The sequence below is a fragment of the Dipteris shenzhenensis genome, chromosome 4, assembly GCF_047967505.1.
Source record: "Dipteris shenzhenensis isolate YYH24624 ecotype China chromosome 4, Dip_SZ_1.0, whole genome shotgun sequence".
NCBI lineage: Eukaryota > Viridiplantae > Streptophyta > Polypodiopsida > Gleicheniales > Dipteridaceae > Dipteris > Dipteris shenzhenensis.
This window is the reverse complement of record NC_141599.1, coordinates 1,639,534-1,658,004: the sequence shown is the minus strand read 5'-3', so window position 1 is coordinate 1,658,004 and position 18,471 is coordinate 1,639,534. Positions and strand designations below refer to the sequence as shown.

General features: G+C 46.2%; 1 protein-coding gene and 1 pseudogene across 6 annotated transcripts in view; both read right to left on the bottom strand.

Moving 5' to 3' along the window:
* LOC147902315 (SNF7 family protein) overlaps positions 1-18,471 on the bottom strand; it is a 69,579-nt gene that overhangs the window by 38,647 nt on the left and 12,461 nt on the right. For 4 of the 6 annotated variants that reach the window (XM_087373502.1, XM_087373503.1, XM_087373505.1 and 1 more), the window contains exon 2: positions 1,924-1,983. In XM_087373502.1, coding sequence (XP_087229628.1) covers positions 1,924-1,983 — 60 coding nt within the window. Of the gene's footprint in view, positions 1-1,923; positions 1,984-2,823; positions 2,903-18,471 lie in introns of all 6 variants that reach the window. The other 2 variants (XM_087373507.1, XM_087373508.1) reach the window with 1 other exon arrangement.
* LOC147902316 (uncharacterized) lies at positions 7,180-8,865 on the bottom strand (annotated as a pseudogene).

Genomic DNA, 18,471 nt, shown 5'->3' with positions numbered 1-18,471 from the left:
AAAAAAAAAAAAGGGAGCAAGGGGACATCCCTGACGGACTGATCTGGAAATATGAAATCTCTCACCCCTTACCCCACCAATAAGTACCTGGCTTTGGGCTGATCTGTACAAAGAGGAAACACCTCTGATCCAAGCATCAACAAAGCCAAAATGTAGAAGGGTGCCCTCCAAAAAACCCCAATCTACTCTGTCATAAGCTTTCTCAAAATCCAAGAGTAGAATGGCTAGATTCTGGCCGCTCTGCATGGCCCACTCTGAAGCTTCCCAAAAAGAGAAAATGTTATAAAAAATACTTCTGCCATGCACAAATCCCGTCTGAGCCCAAGACCTTACCAGAAAGAAATGGAAGCTTTGCTTCTCTATAGACGACGGCGACGCGGTGGACGATGACCAGACTTTAAAGAATATGCTTAGAGCATATGTTTCATTAAGGCAACATACGTGGGACAAGTGGTTGCCACTACTGGAATTTGCTTACAATGATAGAAAACATTCCTCTAGACTCTAGAGGAATGAGTCCGTTCAAGCTGAACTATGGTTATAGACCAGCAAATCCAACTACAGTTGGGATACCTCATAAAGCGCCGCGAACTTTGTTGTTTAGATGCAGGAGATGCTAGCACTTGCGAGGGCTAACATCCGCCAAGCTATGGACAGAGCTAAGGCGTATGCGGATGAAAATAGATCCGTTAGAGAATTTAAGTAGAAAAAGTTTTTCTTAGAATTCCTTCACGTTCTAAGTCTTTGACTGCAAGAGAGTGTGCTAAGTTATCACCCCGATTGTGGGCCATGGTTAATTCTTAAAAGAATAGGCAAGGTAGCCTATAAGTGAATGACCACAGGGTTGTATGGTGCACCCAATGTTTCATGTTTCATGTTTCTCGTTTAAAGAAGTTTTTGCACCCAGGTAACTCACTAATCGAGGGTGTTGTGTTGTTTCAGGAGATAGAGGATAATGCAAACAAGAATCCTGGACCGAGGGACAATACAAGCAATTGGAAGATACCCACGGTGTTGGTTGCATGGCATGGTTTACCTCTATCTGAGGCTACTTGGAAATCTGTGTACCAGATGCGGAGAGCATTCTCAGATTTCATCATCGAGGACGATGATGCCGGAAGAGGGAAGGAATGTTATACTCTCGTTGAGGTAACATGACCTTGGAAGGGTCAGTTGATATTCTCCTTTAGAGGACCGTCTTGTGTAATATATTTATTGTGCTTCATGTATATTGGTCAAAGGAAATGTCAAGGTCCTTGATGAGGGTGGTTTGGCACTAACTAGGTGGTTCCAAGGCTAGGAGCCCAAATGCCTAGGGGGAAATGGTTTAGAAGGGATCCCAAGAGAGGGGTTCAATGGTGCATTTAGAAAAGGTTCAAAATTGTGACATGTGGCAGGAACCATCTAGGGATCTAAGGGCTCTGGAAAAGCTGCATGAGGAAAAAATGGACGGGAGAAACTTTCGAGGCAGCTTGACAAGAGGTTTGGCAAGGTGGATATTCTAGGTGCCATCGCCCGTGATTGTCAACGATTTGTAAACTATTCATTTCATTGCAGGGTACTGAGCTGAGAGGTGGAGGGCGTGTGGATCAAGTAGTATATCAGGGCAGCTCGGTCCTATAGAAGCAGCATGCAGTTAATGTCTCTAAGCATGTCTAAGAGGTGTGCGGAGGAGGCGGGTTTTAGCTAGTGATCGAAGTGTATATCATGGTAAGTGGTGTGGGTGTAGTGGCATCGAAGTGTATGAGCTGGGTAGTGGTGTGGATACTAAAGAACAGAAAGGTGTGATCTACTCCTGGTGGTGGTAGTGGTGGCGAGGGAGACTTTAAGGGTGAATAATCACATCAAAAAATGATTACAATTCGACACCTTTAGTTCTATTCACCACAAGGTTATGTTGAAATAGAAGGGGAATTTACTGACCAGCACTTGGTGGATGCACAAAGGCACCAATCCTCCTCGCAAAAACCAATGGCGCTCTACCTGCAAGCATGGAGAATTCTTACTCAAAGCAATACAACCATGTGCAGATTACTTGCTTGAATCTATATGGCTACCTAAAAACTGGCTGTTCTAAGTTAAAACTTCACTCAATCATTTTGAATATCCAGCTTGGAAATCGCTGGACTCACAAACTATGGCCAGATGGCACATTCAACTACATAGAAAGAAAAATGGAATCACAAACTTCAATAGGGAGAAGATAACAAAAGCATTAAAGCAGATTCCCAAGCCAACAAATAAAAAGAGGGAGAAAAAAGTGAAGGCCATTAGTTTTTTGAGAGAGGTTGTACACACAGAAATTGCTATCTTATCCAGCTTGTAAGTGTTTAGTATAGCATAGAAAAGAAAGAAAGAAAGATGTATTAACGTCTACAGGAGGCCTCACGGGCCTATGAGACAAAGTACAAAACCAAAAGTAAGTCATACAAGCCGCTATGGGCTGAAGCAAAGAGATACACCTTTTCAAACAAATCTTATGTGGTAAATGAAATCTTACATCAAGCTGATTGAATCAAAGAAAATGCATGACTGGCATATGACACAGTAAATACGGTTTTAGGCTCTGGCACTTAATGAACGCACAGCACAAAATTTTAGAAGACAGATGGAAGGATAGACGATAAACCACAAAGAGACAAACAAAGAGGGTATTGTCTGAAAATACTGAATGCCCTACCACCACGGAGAGGGTGGTGACCAATTAGGTGTAGTAAAAGTCCCACCAATTGACTTCTTACAGTGAGTTTAGGACATATCGCTGGTTTTTTCTTGTGGAATATCAGAAACAGTAGAAACCTCTGAGTAAACGAGGCTGCTTACTTGAACATCAATAGTGACCTCTGTGTAAGGTCCGCTCAGTATGCAGTGCCCAGGGGTCATCCAATAGAAAGGTCAACACCTTCAAACAGCAAACAGCACCAGGAAAACCAGATTCAACCACTGGCAAAGCCAACATGGGCCAGAATAGACTGATTCTGACACTCTCAATTCAAAAACAACCATAAACTTGTCAAGCACTTTCCTCCAACAAGCCCTAAAGAGAGGATACCAACAACAAGGATATGCAATTTACTGCAGATTTTGGGATACTACAATATGAAAAGGAATTAAAGGGGACCCAAACAAAACTGGCATTGGCATAGATTCCACAATGCTAACTCAGTCCATAAGTGGAAAAAACACCGTTACTTTCCCTTCCTTACAAGCCCAATGAGAAAGAGCAATCAAAGTCCCTGCCCTAAAATTCTTCATTTAAAGAGCATAGCATTGGTGTGTCTAGAACTTTCTGATTGGTTTAGGTGGTTGGTGAGTGGAGGTAACACCCCAATAGGTTTAGTGGTTTTGTGAGAAGTTTGAGCGAAAAGAACAACCTAAACATTAGACTAAGATTAACTCTCACAGCTACACGCAGCATAGTACCAGAAATTCATTATTCCAGCAACATATAGAAGACCCTAGACTCCTTCATTAAACTACATCTGATGCTAGATCTGCACTCTACAAATGGTCTAGGACCCTATACACTAGTTGTTCATGCTATAACCTATTGCAGATTCAATATTACAACCAATAAGGGCATTATCCAATCCATGGATCATAAGCCCAACAATCCCTTCCATAATGCAAAATGGTGTCGATTCTTCAAGATTGTATCATGCATCATCAATCGCCTCCTGGAGAAACAAGTTATCTTGTATACCAAGGAGATGCTGCCTTTGGTAAAGCCTTGGTAAAATATGTTTGGTGGATTGTCCATGGTAGGACAATAGATCATCCAGACCTGCTTATTTTCCACCTTCTTATGGATAACATGATACCTGATATCAATGTGCTTGGTCATGGCATGATCCACAAGAATGGTTCTTGGTCAAAGCAATGCGTAATTTATCATCATAACCAATAGGGTCTGACCCTCCTGTCCTATGCCAAGTTCACCAAGTACTTCTCAAGCCAAATTGCTTCTCATAGTACTGCATTTGCAGCCATGTACTTGGTTCCAGTGGAAGAAAGAGCAAGAGCATTTTGCTTCTTCGTCACCGAAGAAATATTGCCACTGCCGAGTGAAAAAGCAGCCCCTCTTCCGCCCTTCTCCAGCCCAGTCCAGACCTGCAAAGCCCTGCCAAAACAACACACAAGCTGCCAAGAAACAGTCAAAAGCATCTCCAGCCCCATCGAGATCCGTGCCAGACTGCCAAAGTCCGAGAAAGTACCTCGATGGAACTTAACCTGACCAAATCTGGTCGGGTTGTTCACATCTGGTTACGTCGGTTGACCCGCCCTTAGTCTGGGTCTTGAGTTGGCCTTCATCTAGCCATTATCTGGCCTTATCTCTAGCCCATACAATTGCCTATAGCCTGCAGGCCCTAGATAGCCTCCTAGTTGTCGACTCTACTCTCTCTCTACCCTCATCTCCTTTCTCTCTCTATGGTAAACAACGCTAATTCCTCGCTAAAGGTTTAAAGAAGGTCTTGCTGTGAATTACACAATCAGATTACCGTTGCATGTTACATTGGTATCAGAGCTTCGGTCTATACCTAGCTTGACTACCGTGAGTGTATGATTGTGTTGAGATCCAGATGCTTTCCATCCGCAATCGAATGTCGAGATGGAAAAGTATAATGGTATGGCATTTGATATTTTGAAATCATATTGTCATGATGCTCAGGGAAAGTGGGAGCAGTTTCTTCCCCTTGTGCAGGCCATTTTGAACGATACCTATTCTTCGAGTATTGGTCGCACACCTTATGAAGCGGGGTGTTTGGACGGCGGTTTACCTCACTCCTCACCTGAATGGTGTCTCCATCTCTTGAAGCCAACAAAACCACCGAATCAATGGCAGAGATTACGGAGTTCGTAAAAAGCCGCATCGCCAAAGCTCAAGCATTGTATACACGCCAAGCTAACAAATCCAGACGAGATGTCCAGTATAAAGAGGGTCGATGGGTGTATTTACGCATTATCAAGCAAAGATTGAAGCAGGTGGGCAAGCGATGCCCTAATCTGTCCTTCAAGAGCTTCGAACCATTCCCTATTATTCAGAAGATCAAAGATGTCTCAATGAAGTTACGCCTTCCAGACAGTTGGACTATGCACAATGTGTTTCATGTAGCTTGGTTGAAGCCATATTTTGGACCTCCTCTTTCAGAGATTTCTGACGCTGAAGTTCTTGATGAAGCTGAAGTTTTGCAGCCAGAATAGATCCTTCTTCATAAATTCAAGCATGGTCAAGACGTAGGATCCGAGAGTTTTACACCAAGTTCCGTGATCGAGGTACCCATGAAGCAGTGTGGTTGGACGAAGATTTTTTCCAGGAGTTTCCCCAGATATTGGCAGACTACTTGGAAGCAATGAACCTACCGCCAAGTTAAGAAGGAGGGAATGTCACATGCACCCCTGCACTTGGGTGCAAAGTGACACACTGGCTACATCGACAAGTGTATGATAGTTCCCTAATAGGAGTTTTTGTCGTATGCTGCGAGAGCCCTTGTGCAAGGACAGTCAGGCACAAGCTACGTAAGTCAGTCTCTCAGCCTTAGGTCAAGTCAGAAGATCAGTCCTTGTTCACTAGTACCCACTCGAGAACCATAGGGTAGTGTTTCCGTCTTAGGTTTAGGGATAGGTTTAGGTCCCGCCTAGGATAGGAGCCCTTCTGGGCCCCCTCAGGGCTGCAACAAGTGAAGAGAATGGCAGGGGAAGGGCTGCCTTTATAGGCTACCCTGCACCCCTCCCTAGGCTGCCATTTATGGGGCCTAGGGCTGCCTTTATGGGGCCTAGGGCTGGCATTTATGGGGTTAAGGGCTGGCATTTATGGGGCCTAGGGCTGCCATTTATGGGGCCAGCCAACCAGCCCCAAAAGCCCTATAAATAGGGGGACTCTAGGCCCTCTTTCCTCATTCAGTTCTCCCAACACTTCAGCCTCCTACAGCTCCTCCTCAGCCCCCTCTGAACAGCCTGACACTCACCCCCAGTGGCCCTCTGACCAGCCTCAGCCCCTCTTTCCTCATTCAGTTCTCCCAGCACTTCAGCCTCCTACAGCTCCTCCTCAGCCCCCTCTGAACAGCCTAACACTCACCCCCAGTGGCCCTCTGACCAGCCTCAGCCTTTGGCATCACTTTAGCCCTCTAGGAAGGTGTTCATGCAGCGCATCAGACGGGGAGCTGGGACAGCGAACGGAATAAGGTTTGGGGTCTGTTTCAGCAGCTTTTTTCAGTTATCTCTTACAGTTTTACACAGCTCATTCTCAGCTCTTTATTTTAGTCATCTCTCAGCTCTCATAGGATCTATCACCCCTAGCTTTCACTCTCTCACTCATGCAGTAACCCTGCATTCCCGTGGACAGCACAAGCCTCTTCCTTGCCTTGCAGAAGTGTCCTACATCGTCAGTGTGGACAGCATCAAGGTCTCGGTATTGGTCGGCGTTGCCCCTCAGGTCTTTGGTTCTGCTCTACGTGTGCACAGTGAGCTCTTCAGAGCGTGTTCTGTGCTCTCTCGAAGAGTGTTCTTTGTATTTCTCAGTTCTCCAAGTATAAAGCAAATTCTCCCCTGATTGGGGGAGGGGGCCCTCAGTGGGTACAGGGACCCAATCGGTTGTCGACTCTACTCTCTATCTACCCCATAGTCACAAGAAACGTTTCGTCCGTTTCGTTGTTTCGAGGTTTCGACAGGTTTTGTTTCATTTCGTTTCGAATCTTCGGACGAAACGGATAGGTTTCGAAATGATACTTGATAAATACAAGGAGAGGGGCAGATAAGACATGTTATATTCAAGTTTAGAGTGAACAAAGAGAAATACAAGTGTCAAGTGACAAGTCCTTAGTCAAGACACCCAGTGTCTAGCCTCTAGGTAATCCAAAACACAAACACATTCAGAATTCAAGTCTCCTTTCTCAAGTTTCAAATTTAGACCAATTAATATTTATGGAGTCAAAACTTAAAAGCATATTGACATTGGACATTGGATTCTAGCATCTAGACTCTAGAGATATGAACATCATTGATTCATTGAAATTTGAATCTAGATATATGAGTCATTACTTTCCAAAATGTCAAGTAAATATAAGTTCCCAAAATAGACATATGAAATAATAAGTTCCCAAAGTGACGAGTTGTAAGCTCAAACTTCAAAGTTCCAAAAATGAGTAGCATGAGTGATAACAAATCATATTTTGAAACCACTCAGTGCTCACTACTCTCTCTACCAAGTTCACTATCACTATCTGCATCTTCATCTGTGGATTCTGTGCCATCGGAACTCTCTTCCTCCTCTACCCTCGCTACCATCTCCTCAAAGGAATCACTACTATGACCACTAGTAGCAAGGGTACGACCACGATCTCGTCGGCGTCTATAACAGCGTGGTGAAGATGAAGTGCCAATGCTTGCAATCAAGGGTGGTGCACTAGTAGATGCTTGTGCAATAACCCTTGATTGCGAACGTGTGACGCGTCGAAAGCGTGCCTCATCCTCTCGAAGGAAATCATATGCTATATCCTCATCGCTGCGCCTTTGGATGAATGATATATCAATATTCTCCCCTCGAGCCAAGCCTTGCTCAAGCTTTCTTAGAACTTCAGGATCAACCTCTTTCACCTTCCAATGTAACACTTCAGCCCCTTCAGCCCCACTGGTACTTTCTTTGTCTTTGAACCGCTCCAAGAGACGAAGGTTGGCATTTACATAGACCAACCTATCAAGCTGTGATGTGCTCAATCTGTAACATGATACATCACATAAAACGTAAATATTTTGAACTAAAACAAGATTGAAAATGCATCTAGAATCTAGATTCTAATTAGTCATGATTCGTAAAATTGGAGAAGACTCAAGACTCAAGAAATGCATCCAACCATTCATAACTTATAAGTTAGATTACCTATTTCTTTTCTTAGTATGGATGTCCGCACATATGCTCCATATGCGCTCAGCTGATCCACTAGTACAATCCTGTGATAAAACTCGAAGAGCTAATCTTTGCAAAGTGGGAGTAAGTCACCCATTTATCTCCCACCATGATACAGCAAATTTCCTTTGCTCTAGACTCATAGCCACATCTCGCCTGAATTGGCTACGGTCATGAACATAGAGGACAGACTCTCTTTCAATCCTATAAGATGAGTCATGGACATTGCTTTAGTGTTAGATAGGAATTAGGATAATGATTCATGAAGTAGACTTTAAAGGCATGCATGCCAGAGTCAAAAGAGGTTGCAAGTAAAAGCTAATTGATCGTACAATATACTAGAGTCTAGAATCAAGAATCAAGATACTTAGAAGTTAGTACTCACATTCCTTGCTCTTCAAAGGGGATAACTGTATCCACATAGGATGTCCATCCATTCATAAGAACAATATCGGACCAATGACTTTCCTGCTTGTACAATGGATGCACCATGTAGGAAACAATATGGATTGGTTTATGAAACCAGTTCCATCTTTTTGTCCATATGGCACGAAGATCATCCACCCTGTAAATTGCAATATATTAAATTTCAATACTATGTATAAATAAACATTCTCTAAATTCTATGTAGCAGGCTAGCAGCTCATGAGTCATGATAGAATCACTAAAGAGTTTGCATCAGCATACCTATGACTTGAGAGAGATCTACAATTGAGCATACTCTCTTTAAGCTTTTGCATGTAGTGATAAAGATGACTCATTGTACTTCCCTCATGGTCAAATAATCTTAAAATGAAGTACAAAGGTGCAATGGCAGCCTTTATGGCTGCAGCTTCTTCCCAAAACATACTGTCCAAGATGTATGAAGTGATTGTACATGCCTCCGCTTTGCGGCTTCCTCTCCAAGCTTCCCACTCTTCACTACAAACAAGACGCCTAAGCACATCTTTGGTTTGTGTCATCCTACAAGTTTAGGACAAGTTAAGAATCAAAATTTGAATACATAAGTATTAAGAATTGAAAATTGAAATTAACTCTCAATTGGCTAGCTAAAAAAGGATGTTGACTTACCTTTGAAGAACAAGAAAGAGATAGCCAAATCTTGTCTTGGATGGCTTCACAAGATCATACTTGCATACTGCTCTGAAAAGAGCTACTGCAATGCTCTTTCTTGTTATGAACTTGATGATTTGGCTTGCTTTATTGAGAGTAGATTGCACCCAATCCAACTTGGCAATGTCCTCCATCATCAAGTCCATCGAGTGAGAAGCACATGGAGTCCAAACAATGCTTTTATAATCTCTCTCAACCAATTCTCCCATCTTGGCACAATTGGAGCCATTGTCAGTAATAATTTGGACCACATTTTGTGGCCCAACCTCCTCAATGGCATTTTTAATGTGTCCATAAATCCATTCCCCAGTGATACTCAAGCCAGGGGTGGAGGCATCAACTACACGAAGTAATGTAGTGCCAGCACAAGATGAGACCAAGATATTTATCATGTGGCGCCGCTGCTGGCCACATATGGCAAGTCACAAGAATCAAGATCCATAAGTAAATCATACATTTGTTGTTAATACTAAAATCAGCCACCACAAATCTTACCAAAGACTCAAGAGTCAAGAGTGAAGGGTTGTACTTATAACTTACAGTGTCACTCCATCCATCTGACACGATGCTACAGCCATATCGCTCCCAACAAGCTCTCAAACCCACAAGCTCCTCTTGAATCTGCCTCACTTGGTTTGTCAAGTGGGTAGTTCTCAAGGACTCAGAATTTGCTGGTTGTAGACATGTAGCTCCTGCTGCGGCTGCTGCCACAAGTGCACGATGGAACTTTTGGTATGCTGGACATCGAGCTATGTTGAAAGCAAGGTTGCATTGATAGAAGAAACGATGCTCAGCTATTTGAGCCTCTTGCTTCAACTTTGGAGCAAAGCTAGCATCAAGGGTGATTTGGCGCCTTGGCAGGTCTCTTCCCCTCTTTCTTGTTGTTGCAGCCTTGAGATGAATATGGGAGGATGTTGGGATCCTCTCATGACCCACAGCAACACTAACAAAGCTTGATGAATGTGGAGAAGCCACAACATGCGAGGGAGCTTCATCTGCATTGACATTGGGTAAAGACTCACCAATGTTAGAAGACTCCGGGGTGATATGAACTTGGGAAGAAGCCCCAGTATTACTTTGAGAAGACACTTGAACTGAGGTTCTTGTTGAAGTAGAGGCCCCTCTTTTCAGCGCTTCACTTTCCTTGGCTTCTTGCACCTTCCCATCGATTATCTCCGAAGGCAAAGGTAGAAGGAGCAATGACCGGACCTCTTCAAACTTTGATGGCAATCCACCATGGGCCAAAAAAATACCTTCTGGAACATGAGTGCAGCCATGTGTTCCTTGTGCTCTCTCCCAAATGTAATGTGCCTTCACCCGGTTTGATGCTCCTCGAATTGTTTCCCCACAATACTTGCAAACCACACATTTTGTGCCAGAAGTACCATATTTGCTAATGAGAACTGAATCTTGCCAAACATCACGCTGAGTGGGAGACTTGCGAGGAGGCATGATGGAGAAGGCCTTGAAATTTGGGAAAAAACAGAGAATTGGGGCAAATTGGGCTGTTGCTCCTTGATCCAGGTGCTGCTCCTTGAGCAGAACCAAAAAACAGCAGCAACAAAGGGGATGGTCGGCAGGACTGTCGATGGCAGCAGGCTGCAGGCCCTAGGCGTGGACGGTCACCGGTGGGATTCGAATCTCGATTGCAGCCTGCAGGTTGTTGATGGCGTCAGAGCGTGGGAGTCGATTGCAAGCCTTGTGTTAGTGGTAGCTAGCAGCAGCTAGCTTGAGCCTTGCAAGCAGCCTGCAGGTCAAAGGAGAAGCGGCAGTGCTAGGCTGCAGGTCAACGGAGCAGCGTCACGAGCCACAAGCTCACGTGAGCGCTCAGCGTAGGAACCATAGGGAGCAGAAGCGGGCTGCGGACTAGCAACGAAATCAGGTGGGAGGATCGCAATCGATTCACGAAGGGCAGAAACGAAAAAACGGGCAAAAACGCCATTTTGAGATTTGGGCGAAACACGCGTTTCGTTGGGAGCGTTTCGTATTGTTTCGAAACGTTTCGGCATGAAACGTTTCGTCCTGTTTCGACATGACGAAATGCGTTTTCATGTGACTATGCGAGTCTACCCTCATCTCCTTTCTCTCTCTATGGTAAACAACGCTAATTCCTCGCTAAAGGTTTAAAGAAGGTCTTGCGTGAATTACACGATTAGATTACCGTTGCATGTTACATCTGGTTATGTCAGTTGACCCGACCTTAGTCTGGGTCCTGAGTTGGCCTTCATCTAGTCATTATCTGGCCTTATCTCTGGCCCATACAATGGCCTATAGCCTGCAGGCCCTAGATAGCCTCCACCAGGCCTGCTATCTCACTGAGAAAGAACTACTTAGCTGTACCTCTCTCTGGGCAGGCGCACCCACATAGAAGCCCTCACTCACTGCACATGAGATGCAATATATTCTAGCACCCTCTCTACAGCTCATAGTGTGCAAACAGTCTAAAGAAGAACACTGATGAAGATGCAACCATGGACCGTCCAACACCACGAATACTCGAATCACCTCGGAGACAACAACTCCCTGTTGGAAAGGTCACCTCCCCATATGAGGAGAGCGTGGGGGAGGGAGACCTAGGGCAAGATGTGCCCAAGAGAGAAAGAGAGAGAGGGGGGGCTGCCACATGGGCAGCACCTCACAAGAGAAAAAGGCTGCAACAGATGGCGCGAATTACAGTGAAGATGGCGGGGCATCCAAGTGATGGAGCGGGCCTGCAAGAGGGCAAATCTGGAGCAGCAGAAGTGCCTAGGATGAGAAAGGCTATGAGCAGGTTAAAGGGCCTGCAAGAGGGCCTGGCAGCAGCACAAGTGTTGCAGGGAGGGGAGGGGCTGCAGTGGGCAGCACCCTGCCCTTATATAGGGCCAGGAAACTGATCATCCACATAGGCCAGCCCACAGCCCCATGCATAGAGGGGAGTGGGAGGGGGCTGGCACACAAAACAAGGGGGCTGGGCCCCCACTTAAAGGCAGGGAGCACACAACCCTAGAGAAATGCCCACAGCCCAATAAATAGGGGCCTGTGGGGTCGGTTCTATGGCAGACTGGTCGGCCATGTTAGAGCAGGCCAGTCGGCTACTGAAAGGGGCCCTAGATGCCTATATAAAGAGCCCTTTGGAGGGGCATAATTCATTCAGCAGTGCAGCTTCCAGCAGAGCAGAAAGGAGCAGCAGAGCACCACCCTTGGGGCCTACATCCAGAAGCTAAAGGAGTACTAGTGTTGCTGCAGACTTAGCTCAAGTTGAGGCTGAGACTTTGGCTGTCTTCTAGGGCAGCAAGGAGCTGAGGTCAAAGGACGGAGAGTCCACATAAGCTCGAGGTGGAGCACACGGGCTCGAGTCTAGAGATAACTGGCTGATAGGAGAAGGACCTTGTGGTAAGATCAGAGGACCACACCATTGGTGGGACTCTGGATCTATATCTTTTGTATTGTGTCCATAGTTTTGGACGGAAATATATTTTGGTGGTTTCTCTATCTGGCTGGTTCATTGTCCATTGATGAGTCTGCACATCTATGTGATGCACATTAAGTGAAGAAGTTTGTGATTCCACACCCCACACCACACTGTGTGACCTCCTAGGCATTACTATAAGTCTTCTGCTGTGCGTACCCTCTGTCGGGTTATTTCTAACATGATATCAGAGCCCAAGTAGGAGGCTCACAGGTATGGGAGCCTGAAGGCAGGGATCTTGCTGAAGGACGACCCTGATTCAAAAGCTCTAGGGAATCGACTTCCACGACTGGAGGATTGTGCCCTTGCGAGAAGGAGGGTGACTCAGGCTCAGTCAGGTGCGTTCAGAGTTCTGGTCTACTGAAATTGAGTTTGGTTGACTTTGCTGTGTGGTATAAACAGCAGAGATGTCAATCTCTACAGCCTCTTCAGCCCTTGCTCTCCCTTCCTCCTCCCCCAGTTTTCTCTCATTCACTATCCCTAACTTTGGAGAGTCTGGGAAACACGGGACCAACTACCCGATCTGGAAAGTGAAGATCCGGAGTCATTTAGTGGTTCAAAAGTTGTGGAAGCTGACCACGCGAGTGGAGGCGAAGCCAGAGGACATAGTGGATAGGCAAGGGAAGATATTCATGGCAGTAGACAGAGAGGAGCTTGAAGCTTGGGAAGATAGAGATGCCCATGCCTTGGCATTAATCATAGGAACTACGGCGGACTCTGTTCTTCCACATATCCAGCTGGCCGAGACGTCAGTAGAGGCATGGGCCACTCTGAAGGATCTATACGAGACGGACAACACCTCCCGAATTTTGCTTCTTCAGCATCAACTCTACAATCTTGATATGGAAGAAGGAGTTACGGTACATAGCCACTTGACAAAGGTCAAGGTGGTGAGGGATCCAGCTGGCAGCAGTTGGTTACAAGACAGACTCACGCCATTTGGCCTTGATGGTACTGAGGAGACTACCTCGGAGTTTCAAGAGCTTTGTTACGACTATGACAGCAGGATAGAGGACCAAACCTCTGACATTTGAGGAGTTTGGTCCATTACTGCTACAGGAGGAAGCTCGGGAGAAGCTCTACAATGAGATCAAAGACGACAAGGCGATGCTAGCAAAGGATTACGCTGGCAAAGGAAAGGACAAGCCTAACGGTGGCAAGTCCAAGAAAAACAACTCTAACGACGAGGAGACTTCGAAGAGGAAGCATAAGAAGAAGTGCTTCTACTGTGATACGCCAAGACATTTTGCAAAGGACTGTAGAAAGGAAAAGGCGGATCTGAAAAACAAAAAGGAGTCCGACTCAGATTCAGAAGGAGAGGCCAAAGCAAATGTGGTAATCAAAGAGTTGTTCCTGGTGACATCACCGAGTGTTACCGAGGTCAGATATGTTGATCCCGAAATCACAGTGAGGATGTCTGACATAGAGATGAGGGTCGATGAGGAGTCAGATGCCTTTGTGAAGGTGAAGAACAGCATGGAGCGCTTGGTACCTTCCAGATGTGTGGTTGTCGACACTGACACGAGGGTGGATTCCATGGAGGGCCCTGGGTTCTCATGGTCAGATGGATGCTATATTTCAGAAGGGGACAGTACAGGATTACACAGGTTTTTGGTGGGTGCCTCAATGAAGTACAGGGTTTGCTTTCAGGGCAAACACACAGGCAGTACAACAGTCTGGTATGTACTTGATATTTTGCATTTAAGCCTTTATAGCATGCTGTGGAGAGACTCTGTTCTTCATTTGTCTCAGGTGATACGAGATTGGAAGGAATTGGCCTTCTTCGAAGGCAAAAGGGGAAGTATTGGTGCTTCTTCAAATCTCGGACGCAGATTGCTAGAAGGTGATGGACAAAGAGTACTGAAGCCAGAAGAGTACCTGCTTGAGAACTCAGCGAGAGTTCATGGTCCAGGTTATCTGGAAATATTCATTGGTTGCAGACCTTGCCAAAGGAAGGACGGGTTGAAACAACCCTAAGAGCATGGTGCCTGGAAGACTCCAGGTTGTTCACTCATTATGAGGGGGACAACTGGAAGATCGTGACGGCTCGATTGCTCGAGTTCGAAGGCGGGAACGTGACTGAAGGAGGTGGTGCCAGAAGGTGCTACCAAAGATGGACTTGTGTACCAGGATGGTGTGTGGAAGCGGAACCAGACCTGGTGGAGAAGGAGCCACTGGATGAAAAGCCAGGAAAAGATTTCGACATCAAAAAGTTCCAGAGGACTACTACGACTAGGGAGTTACTGGAGCATCGTCATCGACGTGTTGGCATTGGGCCGAGATGTGTCGGTGAGAGGGGGTGTTGGAAAGGTCACCTCCCCATCTGTAAGCCCCCATATGAGGAGAGCGTGGGGGAGGGAGACCTAGGGCAGGATGTGCCCAAGAGAAAAAGAGAGAGAGGGGGCTGCCACAACAAGAGAAGAAGGCTGCAACAGATGGCGCGAATTACAGTGTAGATGGCGGGGCATCCAAGTGATGGAGCAGGCCTGCAAGAGGGCAGATCTGGAGCAGCAGAAGCGCCTAGGATGAGAAAGGCTATGAGCAGGTTAAAGGGCCTGCAAGAGGGCCTGGCAGCAGCACAAGTGTTGCAGGGAAGGGAGGGGCTGCAGTGGGCAGCACCCTGCCCTTATATAGGGCCAGGAAACTGATCGGCCACATAGGCCAGCCCACAGCCCCATGCATAGAGGGGAGTGGGAGGGGGCTGGCACACAAAGCAAGGGGGGCTGGGCCCCCACTTAAAGGCAGGGAGCACACAGCCCTAGAGAAGTGCCCACAGCCCAATAAATAGGGGCCTGTGGCATCGGTTTTATCGCAGACTGGTCGGCCATGTTAGAGCAGGCCAGTCGGCTACTGAAAGGGGCCCTAGATGCCTATATAAAGAGCCCTTTGGAGGGGCATAATTCATTCAGCAGTGCAGCTTTCAGCAGAGCAGAAAGGAGCAGCAGAGCACCACCCTTGGGGCCTACATCCAGAAGCTGAAGGAGTACTAGTGTTGCTGCAGACTTAGCTCAAGTGTGAGGCTGAGACTTTGGCTGTCTTCTAGGGCAGCAAGGAGCTGAGGTCAAAGGACGGAAAGTCCACATAAGCTCGAGGTGGAGCACGCGGGCTCGAGTCTAGAGATAACTGGGCTGATAGGAGAAGGACCTTGTGGTAAGATCAGAGGACCACACCATTGGTGGGACTCTGGATCTATATCTTTTGTATTGTGTCCATAGTTTTGTCCATAGTTTTGGACAGAAATATATCTGGCTGGTTCATTGTCTATTGATGAGTCTGCACATCTATGTGATGCACATTAAGTAAAGAAGTTTGTGATTCTACACCCCACACCACACTGTGTGAGCTCCTGGGCATTACTATAAGTCTTCCGCTGTGCGTACCCTCTGTTGGGTTATTTCTAACACTCCCAACCTGGATCCTCGAAACATAATCCACCTCAAACAGCAAAGAGATATGCTTGGATTTTATCATTTTATGCAGTGAATTCCAAGTAAAGAATGATGAGCTGTAGAACAAACCACACCCAATATCCCATGGTGAACACATCACGTCCAGGAACCCTGAAAATGGACTTGGACCACAGCCTGTCCATAGTCTTTTGCACTAAGCAACGAACTTCGAACACATCTAGTTCATTGCTCTATCTCCAAATCTAGTCCCCCTCTCCCGCCCACAAGCCCTCTCTGACTGTAGCACGTGGAGGAACTCATACCTTATTGCTAGAAAGCAGGTACAGTCTGATTTTCCTGAGCAAGAGCTACCCTTGGATCATCTAACCTGTCATCCTATGCCTATGATGATGAAGTCGTGTCCTTGTCTTTAGATTTGCCCTTGTCCTTAGACCGACAATATTTTGCCAGGTGACCTCTCTTCCCACAGGCATAGCGTTGGGGTTGACCTTTCTTTTGAACTGCTTGAAAGTGCCTGATCACCACCATGAGACACCTTCAACTTACCCTGGGATAGTAGAATACATTCCTCCAAGAGAAGGGAGCAGAGATGATCAAAGTCCAATTAATTTGTCGTGACCTGGCACTGCAGCGCTCGAGAAACCACATCATACTCTTGTGGAAGCTTCGTGCGGATAAGTACAGCCAATTGGTTTAGAGGATGAGGCAGCACCCATTACCAGTAGCTGATCATGTATGACCTTGGCCCTCATTAAGAATGACTACATCAAGGAAACTCAAGACTATAGAGCTGACCCTGCAAGTGAAATCCCAGGCATAGAGATCCTCTAACTTGGACCACACTCAGAAGCACTAGTCAAGGTTTGCCATGCTGGGGAGACCTCCTTTGTCATGGTCCACACCAACACCGAGTGTGCCTTAGAATCATGGTCCTTTCAATCCTGAATTTCTCAAGAAAAGCTTCCTCATGGTCAGCGTCCCAAAGCATCGTGTTCTTTATGGAAGCTGAGCATGAAAATCTGGTTCATCCACAAGGGCCTCTGGGAAATCATTCAGGGATACGACAGGAAGTCCGCACATCCTTGCTCATACACGGGGGTACCATGGATCCACTCCAAGCACTCGCACGCTTGCTGAAGGACAGATGAACAGCCCTTATGAAAGGGAGGGTGAAGAAGAGATAGGGAGGGTGGCTAGAGAAAGAGATAGGGAGGGTGGATGGGAAAGAAGAAGAGAAGGGAGGCTGGATGGGGATGTAGAACAGGAGAAGAGGCTGCTACAATGCCTTCTTCAAAAAATTCTGAATCCCTTGCTGGTCATGCCAGTAAAAGCCTTCTCCAAACAGTCGCCTGTGTCACGGGCTAGCCACGAGAGAGTGACATAGAATGAGGCAAGCTAGCTTCATTTATAGGATGGAAAACAGTGCCAATCAAAAGTGTGTGTGACGATGAAAGGGAACACCTAAAGAGTGGCAAGGGGACCCTTTTTATAGGGGGAGCCCAGCCAGCGAACCCACTGACTAGGTCTGTGACTTGGCCAACTCAACCAGGCCAGATATGGTCAAGTTGACCCGACCTGCTCAGTACGATTGACCCGACCCTAGTCCAAGTCCCGGGTTGGCCTTAGTCTGGCCATTGTCTGGCCTGGTCTCTGGCCCATACAGTGGCCTATACCAGGCCCTAAATAGCCTCTATCTCACTGAGAAATAACTACTTGACTATAACTCTCTCTGGGCTAGCACCCACATAGAATCCCTCACTCACCACACATGAGATGCAATATATTCTAACACCTGCATAAGCTGAGCATCAGCAACGATCCATCACTGATTTTCTTCCTCGACGCCAGCCTTCACCAGATCCAAAGCCATTGTAAGATGAGCTCTTCTTGTCTCTCGTTTGGTGGAGTTGGTCCCATAGACAACATTCGTAGGTCCAGTCACTTGGATCGATGAGCATCGGCAACGATCCATCACTAATTTTCTTCCTCGTCCCCAGCCCTCACCAAATCCAAAGCCACTCTCAGATGAGCTCTTCTTGTCTCTCGTTTGGCCGAGTTGGTCCCATAGACAACATACATAGGTCCAATCACTCGGGTTTTGTCTCTCTTGAAGCAACCAGTGCAATGTATTTATTCTCATCACACACATCAACCTTGGGTATGGTTGCCTGTTTAGTGGCCCCATCCCTAAGCTTTCATTATATCTGTTTTTTTTCCAGTCTCATAGACCCTTCGGTCTTTCTTAGACGTTAGTAAACTCTCTCTCTCTCTCTCTCTCTCTCAAAATCATTCATCAGAAGGCACTTGGGAATCAAAATTACCACACCCTACTCAATCATGCTTCTAGAGACTGGCACCAAACCAATTGAAATAAGGGCATTGGAAAGAGTTTTCAAATACATCAAGAAGGTCAAGGCCATGGACATACACAGACTACCAAGAAAGGCATGGGAAGCAAGTAGAAGACTTCAAAAAACAAATAAGAGTAAGATACTATCCTCAGGATGGTGGCTAGATATTCATGGCTGGTTCCAAAGGTGGGAAGTTGCCTCATATTTAGATAGCCCCTCAGACAAAATGGATGAGGAGGCACTGCA